The 23,414-nt window shown below is 37.8% G+C and overlaps 1 protein-coding gene across 17 annotated transcripts in view; it reads right to left on the minus strand.

The window, feature by feature from the left end:
- The window catches only part of PHLDB2 (pleckstrin homology like domain family B member 2), a 255,011-nt gene that overhangs the window by 44,862 nt on the left and 186,735 nt on the right, over positions 1-23,414 (minus strand). For 14 of the 17 annotated variants that reach the window (XM_060198382.1, XM_060198379.1, XM_060198396.1 and 11 more), the window contains 4 exons: positions 22,547-22,930; positions 17,085-17,228; positions 15,759-15,896; positions 3,757-3,885 (listed from right to left, as the gene is read on the minus strand). In XM_060198382.1, coding sequence (XP_060054365.1) covers positions 3,757-3,885; positions 15,759-15,896; positions 17,085-17,228; positions 22,547-22,930 — 795 coding nt within the window. The remainder of the gene's footprint in view (positions 1-3,756; positions 3,886-15,758; positions 15,897-17,084; positions 17,229-22,546; positions 22,931-23,414) is intronic. The other 3 variants (XM_060198392.1, XM_060198384.1, XM_060198394.1) reach the window with 2 other exon arrangements.

Raw genomic sequence — 23,414 nt, forward strand, 5'->3', positions numbered from 1 at the left:
CATTCAAAATTACATGTGACTAACAACATTATGTTAATCACTTACTTCACATCTGGATAATATGTAAGATTTGTTGTTTTAACTGCATGAAAGTCAGAGTCACTAACTTATTTGTAGTAAATGTTTAAACCACTGGATAAAAATAATAGCACAAGAGGTAGAAATTGAAAATGAAAGCCAAACTCTGCCCTCAGATTCCTCTCATGTAATCATCTGATTACTTTTATGTAAGATATCTATATATATGTGTGTGTATATATATATATATTTTTTTTTTCCATATATATATGGGGAAACTTTCTAGATTTTAAATAATAAGAATTCAGACACTGGATTTGGAGACAGGAGTAAAAGAGCAGGAAACACAGGAAGTTTAAGGCTAGGGGAATGACTAGCTGAATGAAAAATTTAAACTTCACACAGTAAGAACTTAGTAAGTCTCTGCTGGCTGTAAAGCACAAAGATTAAGCATGAAAGAAAACAAAATAGCTTTATTTTTCTATAACTTTTTGGAGAATTTGTATTTTAAAAATTTACATGCAGGTATTTATTTATTTACTTAGCACTGCTCAGCTCTGGTTAATGGTGGTGCGGGGGATTGAAACTAGAACCTCAGAACCCCAGGCATGATAGGTTTTTTTTTTTTTTTTTTTTTTTTGCATAACCATTATGCTATTTTCCCCACCCTTTTTTATTTGGTTGTCAGAAAAATCATGGTGCATTTTTGCATAGAAAAACAGAAGCATATGCCATGACTCTTCTGACAAGCCACTATTTTTGACTAGCAGTGAAACATTAATAAGAAAAATAGATTTGGTATGGCTAGAAGAGATTACAGTAGCAATCCATGACATTTCAAGACCAATGCTAAAAACATATTTAAATGAGACAAAAGGTTTACTAACATTCTTCATCTTCAGTGTTATAGCAAAATACTTAACTGCCTGCTTTTAGAATGAGGACAGTACAATAGAACACATCTACTACAATCTCCTTGCTTACTGTATAAGGATATTGAAGCCCAATGAGGCTGAGTGGCTTGCTCAATATTAAATGACAAATTGGTTATAAAACTAGGTCTCTTTAACTATAGATAGAACCGAATCGATTTCTTTTAATCAAGAGAACAAAAATCTTGAGCAGCCATCTGTGACATTCAATAGTAAAATCTATACAGAGAAGTGAAAAACTCTTTTAACTTCATCTTTCTTTTCCACACTAATTATAATGGAACAACTATCTTTCTCCTTTTAAAGATGTATCTATTTATTTTTGAGAGAGAGAGAGAGAGAGAGAGAGAACACTAAAGCATCACTTGGGCACATGTGGTACCTGGGATCAAACCTGGGACCTCCTGCTTGCAGACTCAACATTTTTTATCCACTGTGCTACCTCCCAGGTCACAGGAGTAATTCTTGTGGTGAACTCATATCAACTACACACAGTCATGCTGTTGATGAGCTCAACATCAGATGAAAGCTGTATTCTGACACTTAGGCAATGATTTAGAAGAAGGAAGCCTAGACAGAAATTCATAATGTGGTTTGTATAAAATAATTCTATAATTTTAGCTTTAGTATTTGAGAAAACAGCTTAAGAAAAAAAATTCCTATTTATTTATTTGTGGCTGCAGGGACTTGTACACGAGGGATTCATTATTTTTATTTTTAGATAGCAGGACAAAAAGATGTTATAGCATCACTCCACCATCTATGAAGCCTCCCTGGAGTCATGATGCTGTCATGTAGTGGGGCTAGAATTCACGGCTGTGCATGTGGTAAGGTGGGCTCTTTACTGAGTGAGATTTCTCCTAGTTTATCATTTATTTTTTAATTTATAGTGAAGTTGATATAAAATCAGCTTAAATAAGTCTAGTTTAAGTGCCCTGGAGAAACTTAATAATAAAGGTGTAAACATTCTAAAATGTTTGAAAGGAAATAAGTGTGGTAGCACAGGAAGTGGCTAGTGTGAATGGACTTATGGTGACATAAGTTGATTAAGCCAAAGTCTTAATGAAGAGTTACCACAGTTGTCATCCCTGGGAGATAGAAATGGTAGGCTGCTGAATGTTGGGTGAAAAGATGCAACTACAAGCCAGTTGTCTCTTCCAAGGAAAGAGGTTTTATGATAAGAATTTTATATTCTACTTGGAGAGGACAAGGAAGGAGTCTTTGCAGTCAATTAGTGAAACAGGCTGTCTGCCTCATTTCCTTTCCTCTGTTGCAGTCACAATCCTTTGACCATATACAAGTTTATGAGCTAATAGACTCTAGATTAAGTAAATAATAACTACTTATATGAATCTGAGTCTTGGTTATTAACAAAACATAGCAATTTCTACTTGAAGCAGTGTTTTTAAGAAATTAAAGTAGGTGGAGGAAAAAACAAAATCTGTACCCATACTGCTGAACTGAAAGAAAGAACTGCAATGATTATGTATAAGGATTGCTATCAGCAAACATATGTTTCCCAAACTCTTTTATGTCAGGACATAAACACACACATATTACAAATATATTATCAATAGAATTGCCATGCTGCAGTTTAACCTGCCTGTTTTAGATACTATTTTATTTTATTTTATTTTATTTTATTTTATTTTATTTTACCAGAGCACTGCTCAGCTTGAATTTATGGTGGTGCTGGGAATTTAAACTGGGTTTTTGGAACCTTGGGCAGGAAAATCATTTTGCATAAATTGTTTTCTATAACATATGAATGCATTGAAAAGTTTTAACTGCTATTTTTTGTTAGCCAGAGGCACTTATGATTTAAATATTTCCTGAACTATGCTATCATAACTGAATTTTCAACTTGACCAGAAAAGGTATAGGTAATAACACAAATGAAAATAGCCTTCTTTATTACCCACAGAGAATCATAAATTGCTAGCCACTTAGACCAAATTACTAGTTAATTCTTTCGAGGTTCAAAACGGTTAATGATTGCTTCCTTGGGTCCAGTTTATTTGGGCTTCTGTTTAGAGGGGGGGGGGAACTCAGTTGTCAAGAGACAATGGGATAAAACATTAAGTGGCCTCACGAGGGTTTGTGAAACTACCACCCTGCAAGCCTCACTGTTGAAAGATGGTCAGTGTGGTGATGCTCAGGGCTGGCAACATTAAGGATCAGAGCTCTACAAGAATTCCTATGCTGGTCAAGTTCCAAATGAAGCTCTAGGCTGCACTGAGTATTATACAAGTTATACAGCTTGTAGAAGATCTAGCAATGCTCTGCATTCTAATTTTTGATGTTTAATTATCATTGTGCTAGCAAGTTCACTGTCCTGAGAAGGAGAGTGAAAAAGAAAAAGAAATAATGAATAGTGATAGGGAGCAAATCAAAGAATAGTATACTTTTGGGTAGGAATATAAAATCAAACTAAGACAGACAACACATTTGGGTTAAACAGTACTGACAATGCAGCAGAGAATTTAGGAAGGGAGAATATCAAGTGATTTAAATGCTGAAGTCTTTGTATAAGTTATGTGGTTAGCTCTCTGCAAAGAACGACTTTAAAAATGTGTTTGCACTCTAAGTTAGGCAAAAAAGGCTCTAACAAGAATGTTTACAACTGATTAACATGGAAAATATGTACTGATAGCATGCATATTTCTATTTAAAATGTATCTAGTGACCAGAACATACACAAATTTATGCCATGTGAAGTGGGATGTCACAGGTCAATGGAACTTAACTGAAAAAAAAACAAAAACAAAAACAAGAAACAACTGGTGCATTCCTGTTTGCTACTGACCCTCTTCAGTTGTTGTTGTAACTGTTCCCTCATGGACTCAGGACAATTGTCCAGCTGGGTCTTCTGCTCGGAGTAAAGCTCCTGAAGCCTCTCTAGTTTTTCCCTTTCAGCATCAAGTTTTACCTTCTCCTGAAGTTTAGAAATCAGAAAATAGAACAGAAATTAACTTCATAGCCCAAGCAGACATTAGTGAACATTTACCAAGAATAACACAACAAGCAAAACATACACAAACTCTGGATATCCTATGAACATATATCATATCTTGTTAGTGATTAGGATAAAGGATATGTAAGTGGAAGTTAAAACAAGGGGACCCCATTAATGCATTCTCAAAACAGTTTACTGCATTGGTGTTGGCAACGACTACTTCCTTCCTGCTACTTTGTTATAAAAGCCAAAAGAGAAACAGTAATGCTGATCTATGATCAGCAAAGAACAAAAGAAACATCCACACAATTCATAATGGAGCCTTAAAAAGGGTCACTTGAAAGAAAAACCAAGAGAAAGAAAAGGGAACTGTTTGTGCCAAGTATGGTTTTGGTCCAATTTGCTTGAGCAAATCAAATTGTGGAAATAATTACAATTTTCTGCTCAAGTCAGAGACAAGCAAGGTACCATAACTGATACCCTGGTCATCTGAAACAGTTTTGGCTATTTAGCAAAACTCAGAAAAGCAATTAATTAAGCAATTAGAAAATCAGTTTTTTTAAAAGCAACTAAATCAGAGGGTGAGAGAATTAGAAAAAATGAAAAATTCACAAAGCAGCAAGTGAAAGCTAAATTAGGCAGCTCACATATACCGTAAGTCTGATATTTCAACTGGGGAGGTGAAGGCTTCCCTACAATAGCTGGTACAGAAAAAAGTAATTGAAAGATTGACTAAAAGAAAAATAAGAGGACACTCAGGAACCAGAGGGTAGAAAAGAAAGAGCGGATCAACACTAAAGCTCTCTCAAGCCACACACTTCAAAGTGACCCCAGACAGTCTCTACAGTACAAAAGATAAGTATCATAACACAGTCATCATACAACCTTAGAATGCCACCTCTTAGGTCAAGAAACAAAAATTCTGTTTAATGCTTGTCTTCCCGACTGATGTTTCCTATAAGTGCTCTAAACCCTTGAAGTAAAATCTATACCTCATTCTCTGCAACAATCATAGCCTAAACACCAAACACATTATGAAGCACTACCAAGCTCTGACTCATAGGGCACAAAATAACCGCTACCTCAGTTTTCTTAAGTCATTCTCTATAACTTGGTAGAACCAAAAGCTGGCTATGAAACATATTACAAAAGGATAAATATTTTAAAAGATTCTTAATTATCTTTTATTTATTTATTGGATGGAGACAGCCAGAAATTGAGAGGGGTGGGGGAGAGAGAAACACACACACACACACACAGACACTGTCAGCCCTACTTCACCACTCATGAAGCTTTACCCTTGCAGGTGGGGGACAGGGGCTTGAACCTGGGTCCTTGTGCACTGTAACATGTGTGCTCAACCAGATGTGCCACCACCCGGCCCAGAGGATATATTTTTTTTAAAGGATGAATCTCTGAAATAGCCCTTTAAATTATACTTACTATAACTTCTTCATTCAAATGACCATGATTCCCTGTATAAACACTAGATTCTTTATAATAAATACATTTTGGTTTAAATCTAAAGCTATATGACATCATAATCACCTCTATTCTTTCTCTTTTTAAAAATATTTTTTATTTATTAATGAGAGGGATAGGATGAGAGAGAGAAAGAATCAGACATCACTCTGGTACATATGCTACCAGGGATTGAACTTAGGACCTCATGCTTGAGAGTCCAGTGTTTATCCACTGTGCCACCTCCCGGATCACCACCACTATTCTCAACTTCTATATTGACTTAAATTCTAAAATTTCAAAGACATTTCAATAGTGAATATTTAGATTGAAAAATGCACCTTTTTCAAAGTGGTTAAAACTGGAAGTGACAGGGCTGAAAATAATACTCTATATCAATGTGAAGATGATTTTGAAATTTGAACAGATCATAAAGAAAATATCTTTGGTCTTTTATGTAAGCTTGCCTCTCGTGCACACTTACTCTGCTGGAGCTGGGAAAAAGCAATGGCATCCTTTAAAGAAAAATAGAGGATCCTCAGGTGTCAATTTACAGCAAAGCTGAATCTATGTACGTACGAGATTTGGTCTATAGCTTCAGACTTAGTAGTTTTTCCATTAATAAAGTCTGCAGCACAGAACACTTGCTATTTTTTGGCAGACAAAAATGTGTTCTTTCCTTTGCATCTGACTCAGTTTACCACATTTACACAGTAAAAGAGCTTTATCCAGAAATAATTCTAATTATCCTGTCATCAGATTTTGCAGCAAGTATAGTTCCAAACATAGTTAAAAAAACAAGAGAAAAATTTTCACCCCAATTAAAATACTACATATGCAGAGCCTTAAAGCTTAAAAAAAATATCAGATTGCTAGAAGACATTGATAAGTATTTGATAATGAAAAAATACTGGTCTAAAACAATACTCAGATAAAAAGAAATAACCAAACTACTTCTCTGATGACTCTCAATTTTTTCAATTGTCAATAACATGCACAAAATAAGCAACTAATTAAAAATACCTTAAGTTTACATAGTGTCTTCCTTCTGAAGTGTTCAAAGTGTTTCGCAATTCCATACAGGGGGGTGGTTAGAAGAGTTATGCAATCAGGCACCATTAGAATCTTCTGAAGCTTCTCTATCATTTATCACTAAGGTTGTGATCACTACTGGGGTCTCATAGCAAAAGCTCAGAGGGGCTAATGCTAGGGCAAAGGAAGTTAAGGGGAAGGATGAAAGACAGAGTGGTGACAGGTGGGCCAGCCATAAGTCACAAAAGATCATAGAGGTGATAGCAATCCTGCAAGAGCCAGAAGTAGACCAACCATGAGCCAGGGTGAAGTTAATATTCCTCTCTTCTATTTATTGCCCAGGAAGTTTTTTTTTTTTTTTTAAAGGCTCTTGGCAAGAAGTTAATTAGGGCTGAAAGCAGCACCTTCTACAGTAAAGGTAAATCAGATGGATAAACTAGATGGTTTTCCAGGCTACAGAAAGTCTTGCCATTCATATATAATGTAATAAAATTGAGCAGTATTCTCTCTCCCTTCCCCTAATTAAACTGGCACACTCACCAAACAACAATTACTGTGGCTATAGTGATATTTTCCAAGTACCAACTGAGGAAAGAGTGCAACATTCTCAAACGTTTCATGTATCTATCTTTAGGAAATAAGGGAAACAAAATAAAATTTTAATAAACTTGACAAATTTAACTTTGCTACAAAAAATAAGTTACAAGGAACTAGAACATTGTTTAAAAATCCAGTTGTGCAAGGGAGCATCTATAAAACCAGGAAAAGCAAGTGCCTTTTCTAAAGACATGGCTACTTTCATTAGTGGGAATCTTGCATTAGTTTGTCCCATCTTGTTGCAATGACAAAAATAATCATGTTATTTCATTGCCAAAGAGAAAGACAGACACTTGCAGACCTGCTTTTCTGCCTGTGAAGCAACCCACCCTTGAAGGTGGGGAGTTGCGGACTCCAACCGAGATCCTTACTCTGGTCCTTGCACTCGGTGCCATGTGGGCTTAACCCGTTGTGCTATATTCTATCTTTTGCTAAAAGTGGAACCCTATTAATTTGATTAGGTGCTCCGGAGCCGGGCAGTGGCACACCTGGCTGAGCACACATGTTACATACAATGCACAAGGACCTGGGTTCAAGCCACCTGCAAAGGGAAAGCTTTGTAAGTCATGAAGCAGGGCTGCAGGTGTCTCTCTGCCTCTCTCTTTCTCTGTCTCCTCCTTCCCTCTCAATTTCTGGCTGTCTCTATCCAATAAATAAAGTCTAAATAAACAAATGACTGAAAAAAAAAAGAAAGAGAGGAAAGACATCACGAAAATGCTTCTCTGTGAAGTTTCCCCTTTGCATGGTACTGGTACTCTCACATGGCAAAGTGCACTCTCTATGGGGTGAGCTAGCTTCCAGCCCCCACAGTCAGGTTTTCCAACAAAGGTTTGCCATCAAGCATACAAATAAACATTTGTATGTTTTTAAGTATTTTTTAAAACTTATGTATTATTGGATAGAGACAGAGAGAAATTGATAAGGGAGGGGTAGATAGAAAGAGAGACAGAGATACACCTGCAGACTTGCTTCACCACTCTTCATGAAGCTTCCTCCCTGCAGATGGGAGTCGGAAACTTGAACCCCATTCCTTGTACACTGTAATATGGTCACTTAATCAGTTGTGCCACTGCCTGGCCCCCAATAAACATTTTTTCTCCCATGAAACTTTTTAGATTTGGGAAAAGGTTACAAACTTATGTTACTAAAAGGTGTTATCTGAGAACTTACTTTGGCTGCTCTAGAGACTGCTTTTATTTCTTTCTAATGTTTTATTCCCCCCCCCCCCCTTGACTTTAACTCCTTTATCTCACAACTGATGGGCATTTTGCTAAAAAATAATAATAAAATAAATTGGAACATGAAGGATTCCTGCAATTAAACAACTGCCAGAAAAATTAGCCATAATATGGAATCCTGTTGATTTAATCCCCAAATCCCATGAGATATTTCCACTTCCTCTAACCAGATAGCTAACTTTGAAATGTAAGTAAGAGTCAGGGGAAGGGCAGGGTCCTTTCTGAATACTGACTGTGACTTGGCAAAAGCTCTGAACTCAAGAGGTATTAACACTTTGCACTGGAATTCTGCACCGGGCTCTCATGCAGCCCCCACTTCTGGAGGAAGAATGGGGAGGAAGTAGCAGGTACTTTGGCAAGGTAATAACAAAGAAATATTTTTAACCATTTGAGATAAAGGCTTAGTGTAGAAAATTCATCAAATTTTACTCAGGAGCAGATTTCAAGGCATAGAGTGATTTAAGGTTCAGTTCATACTTGAAGCCTATTTTAGTGCATGTGCTGTAATGGCTACGGAGCATTGTAATTCACCAGTATGAGGACAGATTCTTAAACAAAAAGATACTCTGAACTTGTGGTTACCATTTGAGTAAGGGGAAAACTTTTTTACCAAGACTATCAAAGCAGAACATTTCCTTAACTTAATTTCAGTACAACTGGCTTCTGGTTTTTGAATTTTTTATATTTATTTTCTCTTTTGTTGCCTTTTTTTAAATTCTTGTAGTTATTATTGTTGTTGTTATTAATTTTGTCATTGTTAGAGAGGACAGAGAAATGGAGAGAGGAGGGGAAGACAGAGGGGGAGAAAAAGATAGACACCTGCAGACCTGCTTCACTGCTTATGAACTGACTCCCTGCAGGTGGGGAGCAGGGGACTCGAACTGGGATCCTTACACCAGTCCTTGTGCTTTGCACCACATGAGCTTAACCCACTGCACTACGGCCCAACTCCCCTGGTTTTTGTATACTAAGGAGGAGACAAGAAACACTGGGAAACTAGTTTGAATTCCTGATGTACTCACAAATACACAAAGAAAAGAAAGCATATAAACATATGTATTAAATTCACATTTTCCCAGCAGTTTTGCCTCATAGTGGGTCAGAGGAAATAAGAAAAAGCCATTCTATCCATCACCAGTTCTTCACTCAAACCACTAAGCTACATGGTTCTGGTGGATTCACCACACTTAGTCACCAAACCCATATAATCTAAAACAGGTACTAGAGCAGAGATTAACAATCCTCTTCTTTCAGTAATCCTAATAAAATATGATAGTATCTGCTTCCTGCTTCATCAAAGAAACACCTCCCATGGATTTAGGTTTAAGGAAGAGACCGATATTTGTTCAAGGTTTATCCATGTTTATGGTGGCTATCTGTGATGTAACTACTGTTTGACAGCACAAGGGGTAGATGGCATTTAACTCAGGGTGATGGGAAAGAGAGACATGTTGTTAACAATGGTACTCATGAGAACAATAAAAGGTCAGCCCAGGGAGCTGTTGCAAAGTGCTTAATACATATATAGTTGAACATAATGCCCATGTCCATACACACACACACACACACACACACACACACACACACACACACACACACACACACACACATATATACACATTTATCTATCTATATCTGTATATATTTGCCAATGGTTTATATTTTATATGACAATGTAATAGATAGTAATTATCTATAATATGCTGATTTATTATGCTTATATGAATTAAGGTAGATGTTTTTAAATTAGCTTAAAAATGGGAGTCGGCGCTAGCACAGCGGGTTAAGCGCAGGTGGCGCAAAGCACAAGAACCGGCATAAGGATCTCGGTTCGAGCCTCCAGCACCCCACCTGCAGGGGAGTCGCCTCACAGGTGGTAAAGCAGGTCTGCAGGTGTCTTTCTCTCCCCCTCTGTCTTCCCCTCCTCTCTCCATTTCTCTCTGTCCTATTTAACGATATCAACAACAAATAATAACTACAATAGAAAACAACAAGGGCAACAAGAAGGGGAAATAAATATAAATAAATATGACAAAATAAACAATAATAATAAATTAGCTTAAAAATATTATAAAGACAGATCTTGAGACCCAGGGAAAGGACATCAATAATTTCACACTAAGACTTGAACTCTGAGATGTGATACTACTTTCTTCCTATGACTCTACTTCTTGTCTTAAAAATGGAAAAAAAAAAAAAAGAAGAAAAAGTAGGGCCAGGCTTACAAGATGTTATCAACTTCTAAATCAGACTTTTCCCAACAGAGATACCTTTTCAGGTTTTGGTTTTCTCATTCCACAGCTTATATCTGACCACAGCAACAGGTGTATGGAAGAGGAAATGAGAGGCCTAAAAGGGCAGAGGGCACTTCCTCCTTCTGTCTTACGCACTGGCTCTCCTGGCACTGTGATTACAAGCTGCCTGGCATGTGCTCTTGGGTTGACCACCCAGCTGTCCTGAAACTTGGCTGCATGTAGATCTCGGGCAGGTGTTTGGCTCAGTGTACTGTTTCAGTCTAGCCTGAGTAACAGTTAGTAGGAGATCCAAGGACAATAAACCCAAAGCTAGATTGTGTTCTGGAACTTACTCTAAACTGTATAAATGGGGGTGGGGAGAGAGAGACAGACAGTGGCCTCCTTTATTTCACAGGGTAGAAAGGGAAATCAATAATTAACATGCCCCAAATGTAAGTTTTAAAACATGATCTGTAAAAGGATTGAAAGTCAACAGGGAGAATAGAATCTGGAAAGATGTAGAAGGGCTTATCTGAACTAAAACATAGGCTCTAAAAGACAAAAGCAACAAGGCATAGATTATAAAGAAAATAATTCCAGATGGGGGAAATAAAATTGACAGATCTGCAAAGGACTTTTCCTGGAGGAAGGACACTTAAGCACAAACACATAGAAAGGTGATCATGGAGATGATATGAAAAGGACAAAGTGGTAGAATGGTGACAAAAAGGCAGGTTACAGCCTGTGAGGAGGCATTTAAATTTATGTGAAGTATGGTGCAACATAAATCAGAAAAATGTGATATATATATATGTATATATATATGTTTGTACATGACACACACATAGTCACTGTCAGCTGCTATGAAGAGAATGCTATTAAGAGAACAAAGAGATATGGAACTACACAAGAGATTTGGGAGAAACTGTGAAATATTTTCATGACCACTTGAACAAGGGTATGGTAAAGAAGGGAATGTCAAGACTGACTTCTAGGCTGATGATTAGACACAAGTGAACTATACCACTTCCTGGATTTGGAAAATTGTAACATATGCAATTGTCTTTTTTTTTATCTTTATTTTTTGGAGAGAGACAACCAGAAATTTAGAGAGGGTGAGAGAAAGACAGACACCTACAGCACTGATTCACCACTTGTGAAGCTTTCCCCTTATAGGTGGGGGCTCAAACTAGGGTCCTTGTGCGCTCAACCAGGTGTGCCACCATCCAGCCCCTGGATTTGGAAACTTGTAAGAATAGAATTGAAGTGGGGTGTGTGTGTGTGTGTGTGTGTGTGTGTGTGTGTGTGTGTGTGTAAGACAAGATGAAGAGTTCAATGATGCCGTCTCTTGGACTTTGAAGAAAACTATGGCAGCTACTGAGCAGGGCATAGAAGTTTGGTAGTGACGTACACATACCATCTATGGATGTGAAATTGTGTCCCTGAAATCTTATAATTTTGTGAAACTCTGTCATATCATTAATGAAAAATTTAAAGAAAAAAAAAGTTCAGTGACAGAGTACTCAACTGGAAATACCTGAGAGTTATCTGACTGGTGTTATCAAGAAGACTGCAGGGGCTAGGTGGTGGTGGTGCACTTGGTTAGGCACACACATTGCAGTACTCAGTGACCTTAGTTCAGGTCCCTGGCCCCCACCTGAAAGGGGGAAGCTTCACGAGCAGTAAAGCAATGTTGCAGATGTCTTCCTTTCTTTCCCCCTCTCTACCTCCTCCTTCCCTCTTGATTTCTGTCTTTATTCAATAAATATATAATAATAATAATAAATCAACTTAAAAAAAGAATCAGGAGAGGTCAGGTGGTGGTGCATCTGGTTAAGTGCACATGTTACAAATGCACAAGGAAGGATGCAGGTTCAAGCCCCTGGTCCCCACCTGCAGAGCGAAAGTTTCATAAGTGGTGAAACAGTGCTGCAGATCTCTCCCTGTTGCTCTCTGTCTCTATCACCCCTTACCCTCTCAATTTTCTGGCTGTCTCTATCCAATAATTAAGTAAAGATAATTAAAAAAATTCAGGAACAAGTCAGGACTTTAGAAAAATTTGCTGGCTTTTACTTAAAGACAAACATTTGACGTTACTGTGATTATAAAAGAATGCTAGGATAGAAGAGGTGTGGATCGAGAATAGAAGTGAATATCTTAACTGGATAAATAGTAATAGAAGAATAAGCAAAAGAAACCATGATGGGAAAACCAGATAACTATGAGACAGAAGAAAAATAAGAAGTATATGGTGGGGCCAGGCAGTGACACACCTGGGGTTAAGTGCTCACCTTACAGTGTGCAAAACATAATTTCTCTCAGTAAAGAGATTTAAAAAAAGAATATGTAGTAATATCATCTAGTCTTGCCTGTCCCTCATTTCCCCTTAGAGCCTTTTACCCAAAGCTGACTTTTCCCATTTTTCACACTATGTGATGACATACTAATCCTACTTTCCTTTCCAAGATTTACTAATCCCCTAACAGCTGCATGAACTGTTCCTATATTTTAAACCCCTAGTGCCCCCATCTCATACAGAGCTGCTATCAAACTATCAAAACAGTCAGAAGAATGGAGGCAGCCTTCCTGCTTCTTTCTGCTCCCGTTCTTGGAGTTTCTCCGTGTAACTGAAGAACAGAACACCACTTTCCCTGGGAAATGAATTTTAGCATTGACTTCACTTGCTTTCTTTTTAAGTAAAATCTGGTGCTAATGGTAGATCCAGAAGTAGACTATGCTATATGTGGGCTACATTAAGATAAACAACGATAGATATAGATGAGGATGACAGAGGGGCTCACAGAAAATATAGTACCCTATTCTTTTTAAAATATTTATTTTATTTATTTATTCCCTTTTGTTGCCCTTGTTGTTTTATTGTTGTAGTTATTATTGTCATCGTTGTTGGATAGGACAGAGAGAAATGGAGAGAAGAGGGGGAAGACAGAGAGGGGGAGAGAAAGAAAGACACCTGCAGACCTGCTTCACCGCTTGTGAAGCGACTCCCCTGCACGTGGGGAGCCAGGGGCTCCAACCAGGTTCCTTATGCTGGTCCTTGCGCTTTGCGCCACCTGCGCTTAACCCGCTGCACTACAGCTTAACTCCCAGCACCCTATTGTTATGTTCTTATGTTTCACACATTTCCAACATGAAATAAATAATAAACTACTGGTAAGTAGGAAATACAAACATCTGATTGTTTGTAATGGAGAGTTTTTTTAAAAAAAATTTATATATTTTTTCCTTTTGTTGCTTGTTGTAGTTATTAATGTCATCGTTGTTAGATAGGATAGAGAGAAATGGAGAGAGGAGGGTAAGACAGAGGGGGTAGAGAAAGATAGACACCTGCAGACCTGCTTCACCGCCTGTGAAGCGACCCCCCTGAGTTGGTGAGCCGAAGGCTCGGAAGTGGATCCTTAAGCCGATGCTTGCGCTTCACACCACATGCATTTAACCCACTGCGCTACCGCCTGACTCCCGGGTTTTTCTGTTTGTTTGTTTTTTTCTGTATTAGTGCAAATTCATTGAAAACATAATACTCTTGTACTTCAAAACTAAATAGTAGATAACTGAATTTTTTTAAAAAATACACCTACTACCCAAATTTGAATCTTTACTGTCTTAAACTTTGGAGGTAGAGTGAACATGGGAAAAGTGTTATGTAAAAAAACAAAACAAAACAAAACAAAATGCAGTTTAATCTTTACAAGCAAGCAACCAAGAAACTGAGTATAGCTTTTAATATAACTTCAGTTTCTGACAATATCATTTTGAGCTCATACTCTTGCAGCCTAAAATCCAGCAGAAATTCTTTCCATATATTACCACTCAAATGTATTTATACTACGTTACTTTTCTTTTTATCTGCTTAGTGGAGTACATGGTAAGCAAGAAAGTATGTATTAAAGAACTTCTGCTTTGTCTTTCCCAAACTGCAATCTCTCTATTTTTTAAATTTTTTATTATCTTTATTTATTTATGGGATAGAGACCATCAGGAATGGAAGGGAAGGGGGAGACAGAGATGGAGAGAGACAGAGAGACATCTGCAGCACTGTTTTACCACTTGTGAAACGTTCCCCCTGCAGGTGGGAACCGGGGACTCAAACCTGGGTCCTTGGTGCACTGTAACATGTGCACTCAACCAAGTTCATCACCTGGCCACCCCTTAAAACTGTAATCTCCATTTTTTCAATTTTAGTCTATGTTTCACTTATAACTAACACAAACTATGAAAGAAAAATAAGTACAATATTTCCCAAAGAAAACAAACAAAAAGCCCAACTACTACCTGAATTCAAAAAACTGCAAGTAATTTTTCATATTTTCCCTAGTACGTCTCATCCAACATGCAAGCCTGGAATGCATAAGCAAGACATTTTCTAAGACATGTTAACAGTGTTTCACAGACAGTTTCCACTTGGAAATTTGTGAGGATACCCTGAATGACTTCAGTGACTTTTTTTCTTTATTCATTTTCCCTTTGTTTTTGCCCTTGTTTTATTGTTGTAGTTATTATTATTGTTGTTGTTATGGGAGTCGGGTGGTAGCACAGCGGTTAAGCGCAGGTGGTGCAAAGCACAATGACCGGCGAGAGGATCCCGGTTCAAGCCCCCGGCTCCCCACCTGCAGGGAAGTCGTTTCACAAGCAGTGAAGCAGGTCTGCAGGTGTCTATCTTTCTCTTCCCTCTCTATCTCCCCCTCCTCTCTCCATTTCTCTCTGTCCTATCCTACAACGAAGACTTCAATGACTTTTAAAAGGCAAGTGCACTTGCATCAAAGACAACGAATGGGAAGGTAACACAGATGAGATAACCACCCCCCTTTTTAAAAATAAGTAGACAAATGAAAGAAGAGGCAGTCATATTTGAATATGCTTTCACCACCCATTACAGGGCACCCATAGTCAAGAAGTTCCGCATACTAAAATAACTACTTAAAAATCAAGTGGAATCAGAAGAACAGAAAGACTGATTAGGGAAAAAAAAAAAAAAAAGGAATCCACTCATTTCAACTCATCATTTTCAATAGGACAAACTTTCATGAATGTCAGCTCAAAAACTTTACAGGCTTTACTTTCTTAGCATCAGGTGCCTAGTACCTGACTGTTTGAAATTTATAACTTACCATATCTTAAGGGTTTTTTTTCATGCTTATGTCTGCAGGAACATGAAACATAAATCCCAAAACACAGGATTGCATACAATACTTAAATTCTCTTCTATGGGACAACTATTTTGCCAATAAAAATATGTATTTCCAATATATATATATATTTTTTTTTTCCTTACCTTGGTCTTTTCACCAACAATGTTCTTTTCTAGTTCTGTTATTTTCCGGTTTAGATGATCCAAAATCTCTTTCTCTTTCATAAGTTCAGTTGCTTCTGATTTCTGTTCTCCATCCAAGAGAGCACATTCCATATCCAACTGAGGACACAAGACAAAAAAAATTCAGAGGTGTCTCATCTGTGAGGAATTCTCAATAGCACAGGTGTAATTACAATTGTTACAGATTTTTACAGATTTTTAAATGTATGACTTTGTCAGCCAGACTGTGGGGCCTAGTTAACACTGTGGAGACCTCACTTGAGACTCTGGATCCCTATTCAGCTTTTTAAGTTGAAAAATTCAGGATATGTTTAAGAAAACATGTAAGCTTAACATCTAATATGTTTTATTAAAACTCCTTTTAAGCATAATTCTCAAGGATCTTTTGCCTATGAGTTTGGAAGCAGGTTCAAGCTCTTGGAAGCAGTTGGGTCTTTCTTTGTCTCTAGAGTATAGAAAGTGAACATTACACTAGCCCTGCATACAAGAACTATAATCCTCAACATACCAGCAAGAGGGCTTCCATGGTCTATGGATAGGATGACAAGTGAGTAATTCCCTTCCACTTTATAGAATTTTCTACATCACCTGTGAGTATACATGTACAGATACCTCCTAGGCAGAATGGTTTGATCTAGACCTATGGACATAGTATAAAATTACCTGTTTCTATTCTTATAGAATATATGTTAGTCTGCTCTCTGGTTTGCAAACTTCTAAAAGCCAGGTCTATGTTTGAATTATATGGAACCATCCATTCTGCATGTCAACATGATACCTAACTCATACTAAACATGCTCAGAAAATATTTTTTTGATTCGAATACAGATAACTGAAAACATGGTAAAAAAAAATTCAAAATGTGTTGGATTTGAACTCAGATACCTAATCGGGTGGTATCTTAGTTGACAGGTCTTATAGCAAGTTGGAGTATATACTAGTTAGGTCTGTTTGACAGGGTTTAGAAGATAGTATAAAAGTATTTTATGCAAAATACTTTCATGCCTGAGGTATGGGAAGTCCCTGGTTCAGTCCCCAGCAAAATTTTAAGCCGGAGCTGAGCAGTGCTCTGGCAAAACAAAACAAAACAAAACAAAACAAAACAAAACAAAATGCATATATATGCTTCATATATTTCATCTAACTTCTAAAATAAAGTAGGAAAAACACAAATGTTATTTTTATCCTACACACTGAACAAAAGTTTGTCCATAATTTTCAAATCATTTTTATTGATTTTTTTTAAATAAAGAAAGAGAAAAGAAAGTAAAGAGAGAAAGTTTATACCTCTCTGGAAGACTCATCCATCTGATCATTTATGTCTTTGATTTTTTGTTCAAGTTCTTCAAGGTTGTTCAGTATTGCTATTCTGCTCTCTTCCATTGCAGCCAACTCCTGAACTTTTTGTTCTTCACTTATAGCCTCTGGGGTCTGTAATTAATCAACACAAAAAAGGAATATTCACACTTCAACTCTAGAATTTCCTAACCTTAAGTCAGCTATAAGTCTAATGTTTTACAGTCTCCATTTCTGTTTGGTTTCTAAAGTCACTTTTGTTATTTAATTGGAACATGCCACTTCCCAATAGGTTTTATCAGTTAAATTTTAAGTTCCAGATTCAAATCTACCCCCTCCCCATGATCTAAAGCTACACAGTTCAGATTTTTACTTTTTGTGCTACCTACCATATTATCCACTGTGTTAAGCATGATGTCAACCAGACTTCCCTGGACAGACAAGCCCACCAATGTGTCCTGGAGCTTCAATTTCCCAGAACCCCATCCCACTAGGGAAAGAAAGAGACAGGCTGGGAGTATGGATCAACCAGTCAATGCCCATGTTCAGTGGGGAAGCAATTATAGAAGCCAGACCTTTCACCTTCTGCAACCCACAATGACCTTGGGTCCATACTCCCAGAAGGTTAAAGAATAGGAAAGCTATCAAGGGAGGGGATGGGATACGGAGTTCTGGTGGTGGGAACTGTGTGGAGTTGTGCCCCACTTATCCTATGGTTTTGTCAGTGTTTCCTTTTTATGAATAAAATAAAATTTAAAAAATCAAGTTAGTAGCTTACAGTATAGAGCAAATTTACATTCTTAAGTAGTGTTCTATTAAAAACCAAGCAGAGATGGTGTCAGAGTTGGAAAAAGGACTAGAAAGCTGGATCAGGGGTGAGAGTAGCCCCCAAATATGGGGAAAATACATACATATTGTTAACTGAAAACCCCATCAATTTGATCTGGGGTCCACATTCATCACAGGAGCCCATGAAACCTCAACATCCCTGCAGATCTGAGCTCACATTCTGTGGCTGTGGCCAGGAACATTCCAGGCTGCACTAATTTCAGGACCCATCTTCCTCAAGTGGTAGAGTATGTTGGCCCAACCTCCTCTTGGAGCATGGGAGCATGGGCTGCGCCCACCACTATTGACTCTCATACACATACAAGTCAAGGTCCTATAGGGGCCCACAAAGGGGTACACTATACGTTGTTCCTGATGGAGATGACCAGTGACAGTGGAGAGAGGGACCTGTTAGAGGTCTAGGCCCATCGAGTCGGTGGGAATCCCAGGACTCCCTGACTAGGGCCCCAGGTGATGGGGTGGCCTGGTAGTGACCAGAGAGTCATCATTAAAGTATGCCAGTCTCTTGCCTTTACCCAGCTTTTGTAGCCCTTACTTTGTCTGATAAGGAGTGATTGAGGGAAGTAAAATAGGAAGTAGGTGAGGAGGGTATCTAGTAAAATAGGAAGTAAAATAGGAAGTAGGTGAGGAGGGTATCTTGGTCTAAGTAGAAAGTATTCGATTAGGTACTTTATGGTGTCTTTCTAGGTCTATTTGCTTGCTGCACTTAGTGAGTTACTGCAAACTATTGTGCACTTTTCTTTAAGGTATATACTTTATATATAAGGTATATATTTTCCCTTAACTTATGGATACATATGTACATATGCCCTATCTCATGGGCCCTGGTCTATATCTAGGTTCAGAGTCTTTGTTAAGAAGTGCACCATCTGAAATGATATACCTGCATGTTAGCTGTTGGGCTCAGGCAAAAATAGTAAAGTCATGGGTCCCTTGGAATATATCTAAAATAGACCTACTAGCTTTCCACAAAACTGAGACCCCCACCCACCCAAATCTCATCTGCTATTTTCATGCCTTTTGTTTCCTGATTATTTAACAATTTCTTCTGCTTTGTATCTTAACTCTTTTTCAGCCACCAAGTTGCAAATGCTACCATGATGCCAACCTGACTTCCTTGGACAGACGACCTCACAAATGTGTCCTAGAACCCCACCTCCCCAGAGCCCTGCCCCACTAGGGAAAGATAGAAACAGGCTGGGTAATGATGGACCTACCAAAGCCCATGTTCAGCAGAGAAACAACCTTCTGCACTCCATAATGATTCTGGGTCTATACTCACATAGGGAGAGAAAATAGGAAAGCTTTCAAACAAAGGGGTGGGATATAGAACCCTGGTGGTGGGAAATGTGTGGAATTTTATCCCTCTTCTCCTATGATTTGCCAATATTTCCATTTTATTTAATAAAATAAAAACCAAGGGGAGACATTTTATATTTGCCTACTATCACAAGAAGATAATACAGTAAATTACAAAAAGCCTCTTTTAAGTATTTTAGGCTAGTTATTTTGTGTACTAGTAGAGACCTGCCTCTTAAAGAGATGCCTATATTGGTACTCTACTGATTTTTATCTCTCTTTAAGATAAAAATAATTTTTGCAGTAATTAATCAAGGATTGAACAAATGCACATTAAGAGAGCAAGCAGACTAGTTAAGTAAATCATTTTTATTATGTAAATTGTTAAAGATGACTTGCTAATCACTGAAAAGAATTCTTTGTTTGGCTATTCAAATTAACAAGAAAAACCTTGATAATTAAGTGCACATTACTGAGCTGATTTAACCTATTTAACAATGCTCAAAATAACTTGTTTTTTTTTTTTTGTCTCCAGGATTATCATTGAGGCAAGGTGCCTGCACTATGAATCCACTGCTCCTGGAGGCTATTTTCTCCCTGTTGTTGCCCTTGTTGTTTATCATTGTTGTTGTTATTATTATTATTGCTGTCGCTGTTGGATAGGACAGAGAGAAATTGGGAGAGAACTGAAAGACAGGGGGAGAGAAAGATAGATACCTGTAGACCTGCTTCACCACTTGTGAAGCGACCCCCTGCAGGTGGGGAGTCCGGGGCTCAAACCAGGATTCTTGAACTGGTCCTTGTGCAAAATAACTTGTAATGAGACAAGCACTGTCACATTTCTTATTTTTTATTGTTTACTCTTTTTCTGCTGAGATTAAATTATTAAGAAGAATCTCAGTTGATTAGAACAATTGGGTCCAGTGTTCAAAACATTGACCTTAGTTTTTTAATTATCATCTGAAACCCAGCAACTTATCAACCAGTAAAACAATTGCTGACCTTTTCATCACAAACAATGAGTCTTGTTCTAAGACTTAGGTACTGTTTTAGGTCTGAGGAATGCCTAAATCACTAACCAGTAATCCTAGCAGGAAAGACTCCAGTAGACCAGTATCCTGTTGGGTCAACACTACATATTAAGTTTCAACATCCAACATGGCTTAAAAATATCTTTCTCACTGGTAGAAGCAGAGCATTAAGAGAAAACAAAAACAAAACTCTCAAAAAAAAAAAAGTAAGGAGTGAATACTAACAATTATCCAGAATTCAAATTTTCTAGAAAATTTATCCAATTGGGCATTTATTTATTTATTTATTTATTATTGGATAGACAGAGAGAAATCAAGAGTGAGCGAGATAGAAAGAGCAAGCTCACCCCCCTCACACACCCCGTGGTCTATCTTGCTGGACCTCTTAGGAAGAAGTGTTACAAAGGTCACATCACACAAAAAGGTTAAAGAATATTTTTTTGATGATATAGACTTACAAAAGCTGACTAAAATGAGCAAATTGCCAAGATAATCTGCATCTTTAAATGCTAGCTAAGGCAGTTTCAGAATGGTAAATCTCAGTCATCTCAAATATTATGAAAATCTTTGCTTAACTAAATCAGCTTAGAGTGCTTTTCATATGCCTCTCTGCTCCATTAGCTCAACTCATACTGACTACTGTTCTTTGGAAATAGAGCAGTGAGTAGATTACTCTAATAGGAAAAACTACCCAAAACAAATAGGAAGGACTTTTTAAATAAATTGATTTGGGTTGGTAAAATTAGACCGCATCATCTGTTTTGCTGTAAACTTGATGCACATTTGAGCCTGGTCTCTACCCCTGAAGAGGAACTTTTGGTGACAGGGCCTTTCCCTCTTTCCTTTTGTCAGTCTTTTTCTATGTGAAAAAGTTAGCCCAGAGCAGTGATGTCCTGATGATAACAAAAACTTTAAAAAAACTTCTATCTCCTATCTAGAGATAACACAAAGCCCTCAAAATGTAGTCAATAAGAACTTCCTTTCCCAGAAATCATCTTTCTTTCTGTACTCTAAGATGCTCTGTGGTACCCAGATATGTTCTTGCTGGGTCTTTTCTCAAGCATGCAGGATGCCAAGTGGGTGTTGCTCTAATGTTCACAGACATCCTAAAAGCATACTGGAGTAATAATCTTCTTATATCAAATAGCTCTCTGTGACACTCCTCTTTAGAGGGAAACTTGCCTTTAGAGAAATTCTTTAGAAGGACCAAACAACTTGCTGTCTTAACAAAAATCTGGCAGATCACCAGGAAAGATCTATGAAAGGATTTAAGAAGAAAACAAAACCAAGATTTCTTTTTTTTTAAATATTTATTTTATTTATTTATTCCCTTTTGTTGCCCTTGTTGTTTTATTGTTGTAGTTATTATTGTTGTTGTAGTTATTGTTGTTGTTGTAGTTATTATTGTTGTTGTTGACAGAGAGAAATGGAGAGAGGAGGGGAAGACAGAGAGGAGGAGAGAAAGATAGATACCTGCAGACCTGCTTCACCGCCTGTGAAGCAACTCCCCTGCAGGTGGGGAGCCGGGGTTCGAACCGGGATGCTTATGCCGGTCCTTGTGCTTTGCGCCACCTGCGCTTAACCCGCTGCGCTACAGCCCGACTCCCAAAACCAAGATTTCTAAGGATGTTCAATGGCTTATGACAACAACACAAAATTTCAAATTATAAGCACTTTACCTAAATATCAGATAGTTTTTATTTTTTTCCCCCTTCAAACCTTGTTTTCTTCTCTTTACTACCAGATTTTCTCTGGGATGCCATGCCTGCACAATTCCAACAATACATTATATATGCTGGAATAATTATTACATATAGATTTTATTAGGAAAAAATGGGAAAAGTATTTCCAAATAACTGAATACTAGTTAGCCACTTAAAATAATGTAGAGTTGTGCACTAATATAAAAAGATATTTAAAATATTTGATAATAAATATGTCCAGAGCATTATGTGCATATATATGTGTGTCTATAACTAATAACATGTGACACATAAACAGAAAAATAATAGGGAGGCATATAAAATACTTCACCTGCATTTACGGCTCAGGTGTACAATGAGGGAGCACAGAGAAGGGAAACTTTCTACTTTTTTGTACTATTACATGTTTTAGTTAGTTAGAGTTGACACTTTAATTTGCTGTACTTTGTTTGGCTAATTATTGTTTAAACAGCAGCTTTAGTGAAAACTAAGCAAGATAAAACCACTAATCTCTAGCATACCCAAGCATAGCTCTAGGTCCTATATTGTCTCTGAGCCCAGTTGGCTTTACCTTTGGTAGGATACTTAGGTAAGTGGACTCGCTGGAAGCTTTCAGGAAAGCAGAGGAAGGTGGTGGGGGGCTCCTGGTGAGGTCCCTGAGGAGATCATCATTCCTGATGCTCCTGGGGGAAAGGAAGCTGGCATTGCTCTGACTGAGATTCCCAAAGGCTGACAAGTCCGCATCGTGCAGAGAGCCTTTCTGGTGGCACCTGTATCTGACCTCAGGGCTCACGAGTGCTTCTTCAAACACAGACTCCTCATCAGAGAGCTGCAGCTTCTCAAGCTCCTTATTGATCTTCTGCACATCTGCCACGGTGGTGCCGGTGGATACAAGACTGTCAGGTTTTGTGTATTCAGCACAGAGACTGAGGATTGTCTCCAAACGCTGTCTCTCCTAGAATAGAGTATAGGAGATGTTTAGAGCTTTTGAAGATCATGGCAAATAAAAAGAAGAGATTGGAAAATCACACATAAGCCCACAGACACCTGACTGGTAAGGATCTGTCATCATTTTTGATGGATGCATTTAAGGAATCAGAGGAAGTCAGTCATCTAGATGCACAGTGTTTGATTTTTCCTTCCAAACTCTACTGTGGCTGTTGTTCCCTGTATTCACAGGTCCCAGTTGTGATACTAGTGTGTAGCAGCAATAAGTAAGTGTTTTCTCGGTGTGTTGATTCTCCAAACACTGCCATGTTTTTATTTTAATTTCATATTTTAAAAAATTTCACCCCTTCCCACCCTCTACTTTTCCACCTTCAACTATCTAACACTTTCATCACTATAGACCATCTTTTGCTCTAAAAATTAATCCTTTAATTTTTTTTACAGAAATATCATCTTGGAAGCTGGGTGGTAGTACAGCTGGTTAAGTGCAC

This window comes from Erinaceus europaeus, chromosome 9 (genome assembly GCF_950295315.1).
Source record: "Erinaceus europaeus chromosome 9, mEriEur2.1, whole genome shotgun sequence".
Taxonomy (NCBI): domain Eukaryota; kingdom Metazoa; phylum Chordata; class Mammalia; order Eulipotyphla; family Erinaceidae; genus Erinaceus; species Erinaceus europaeus.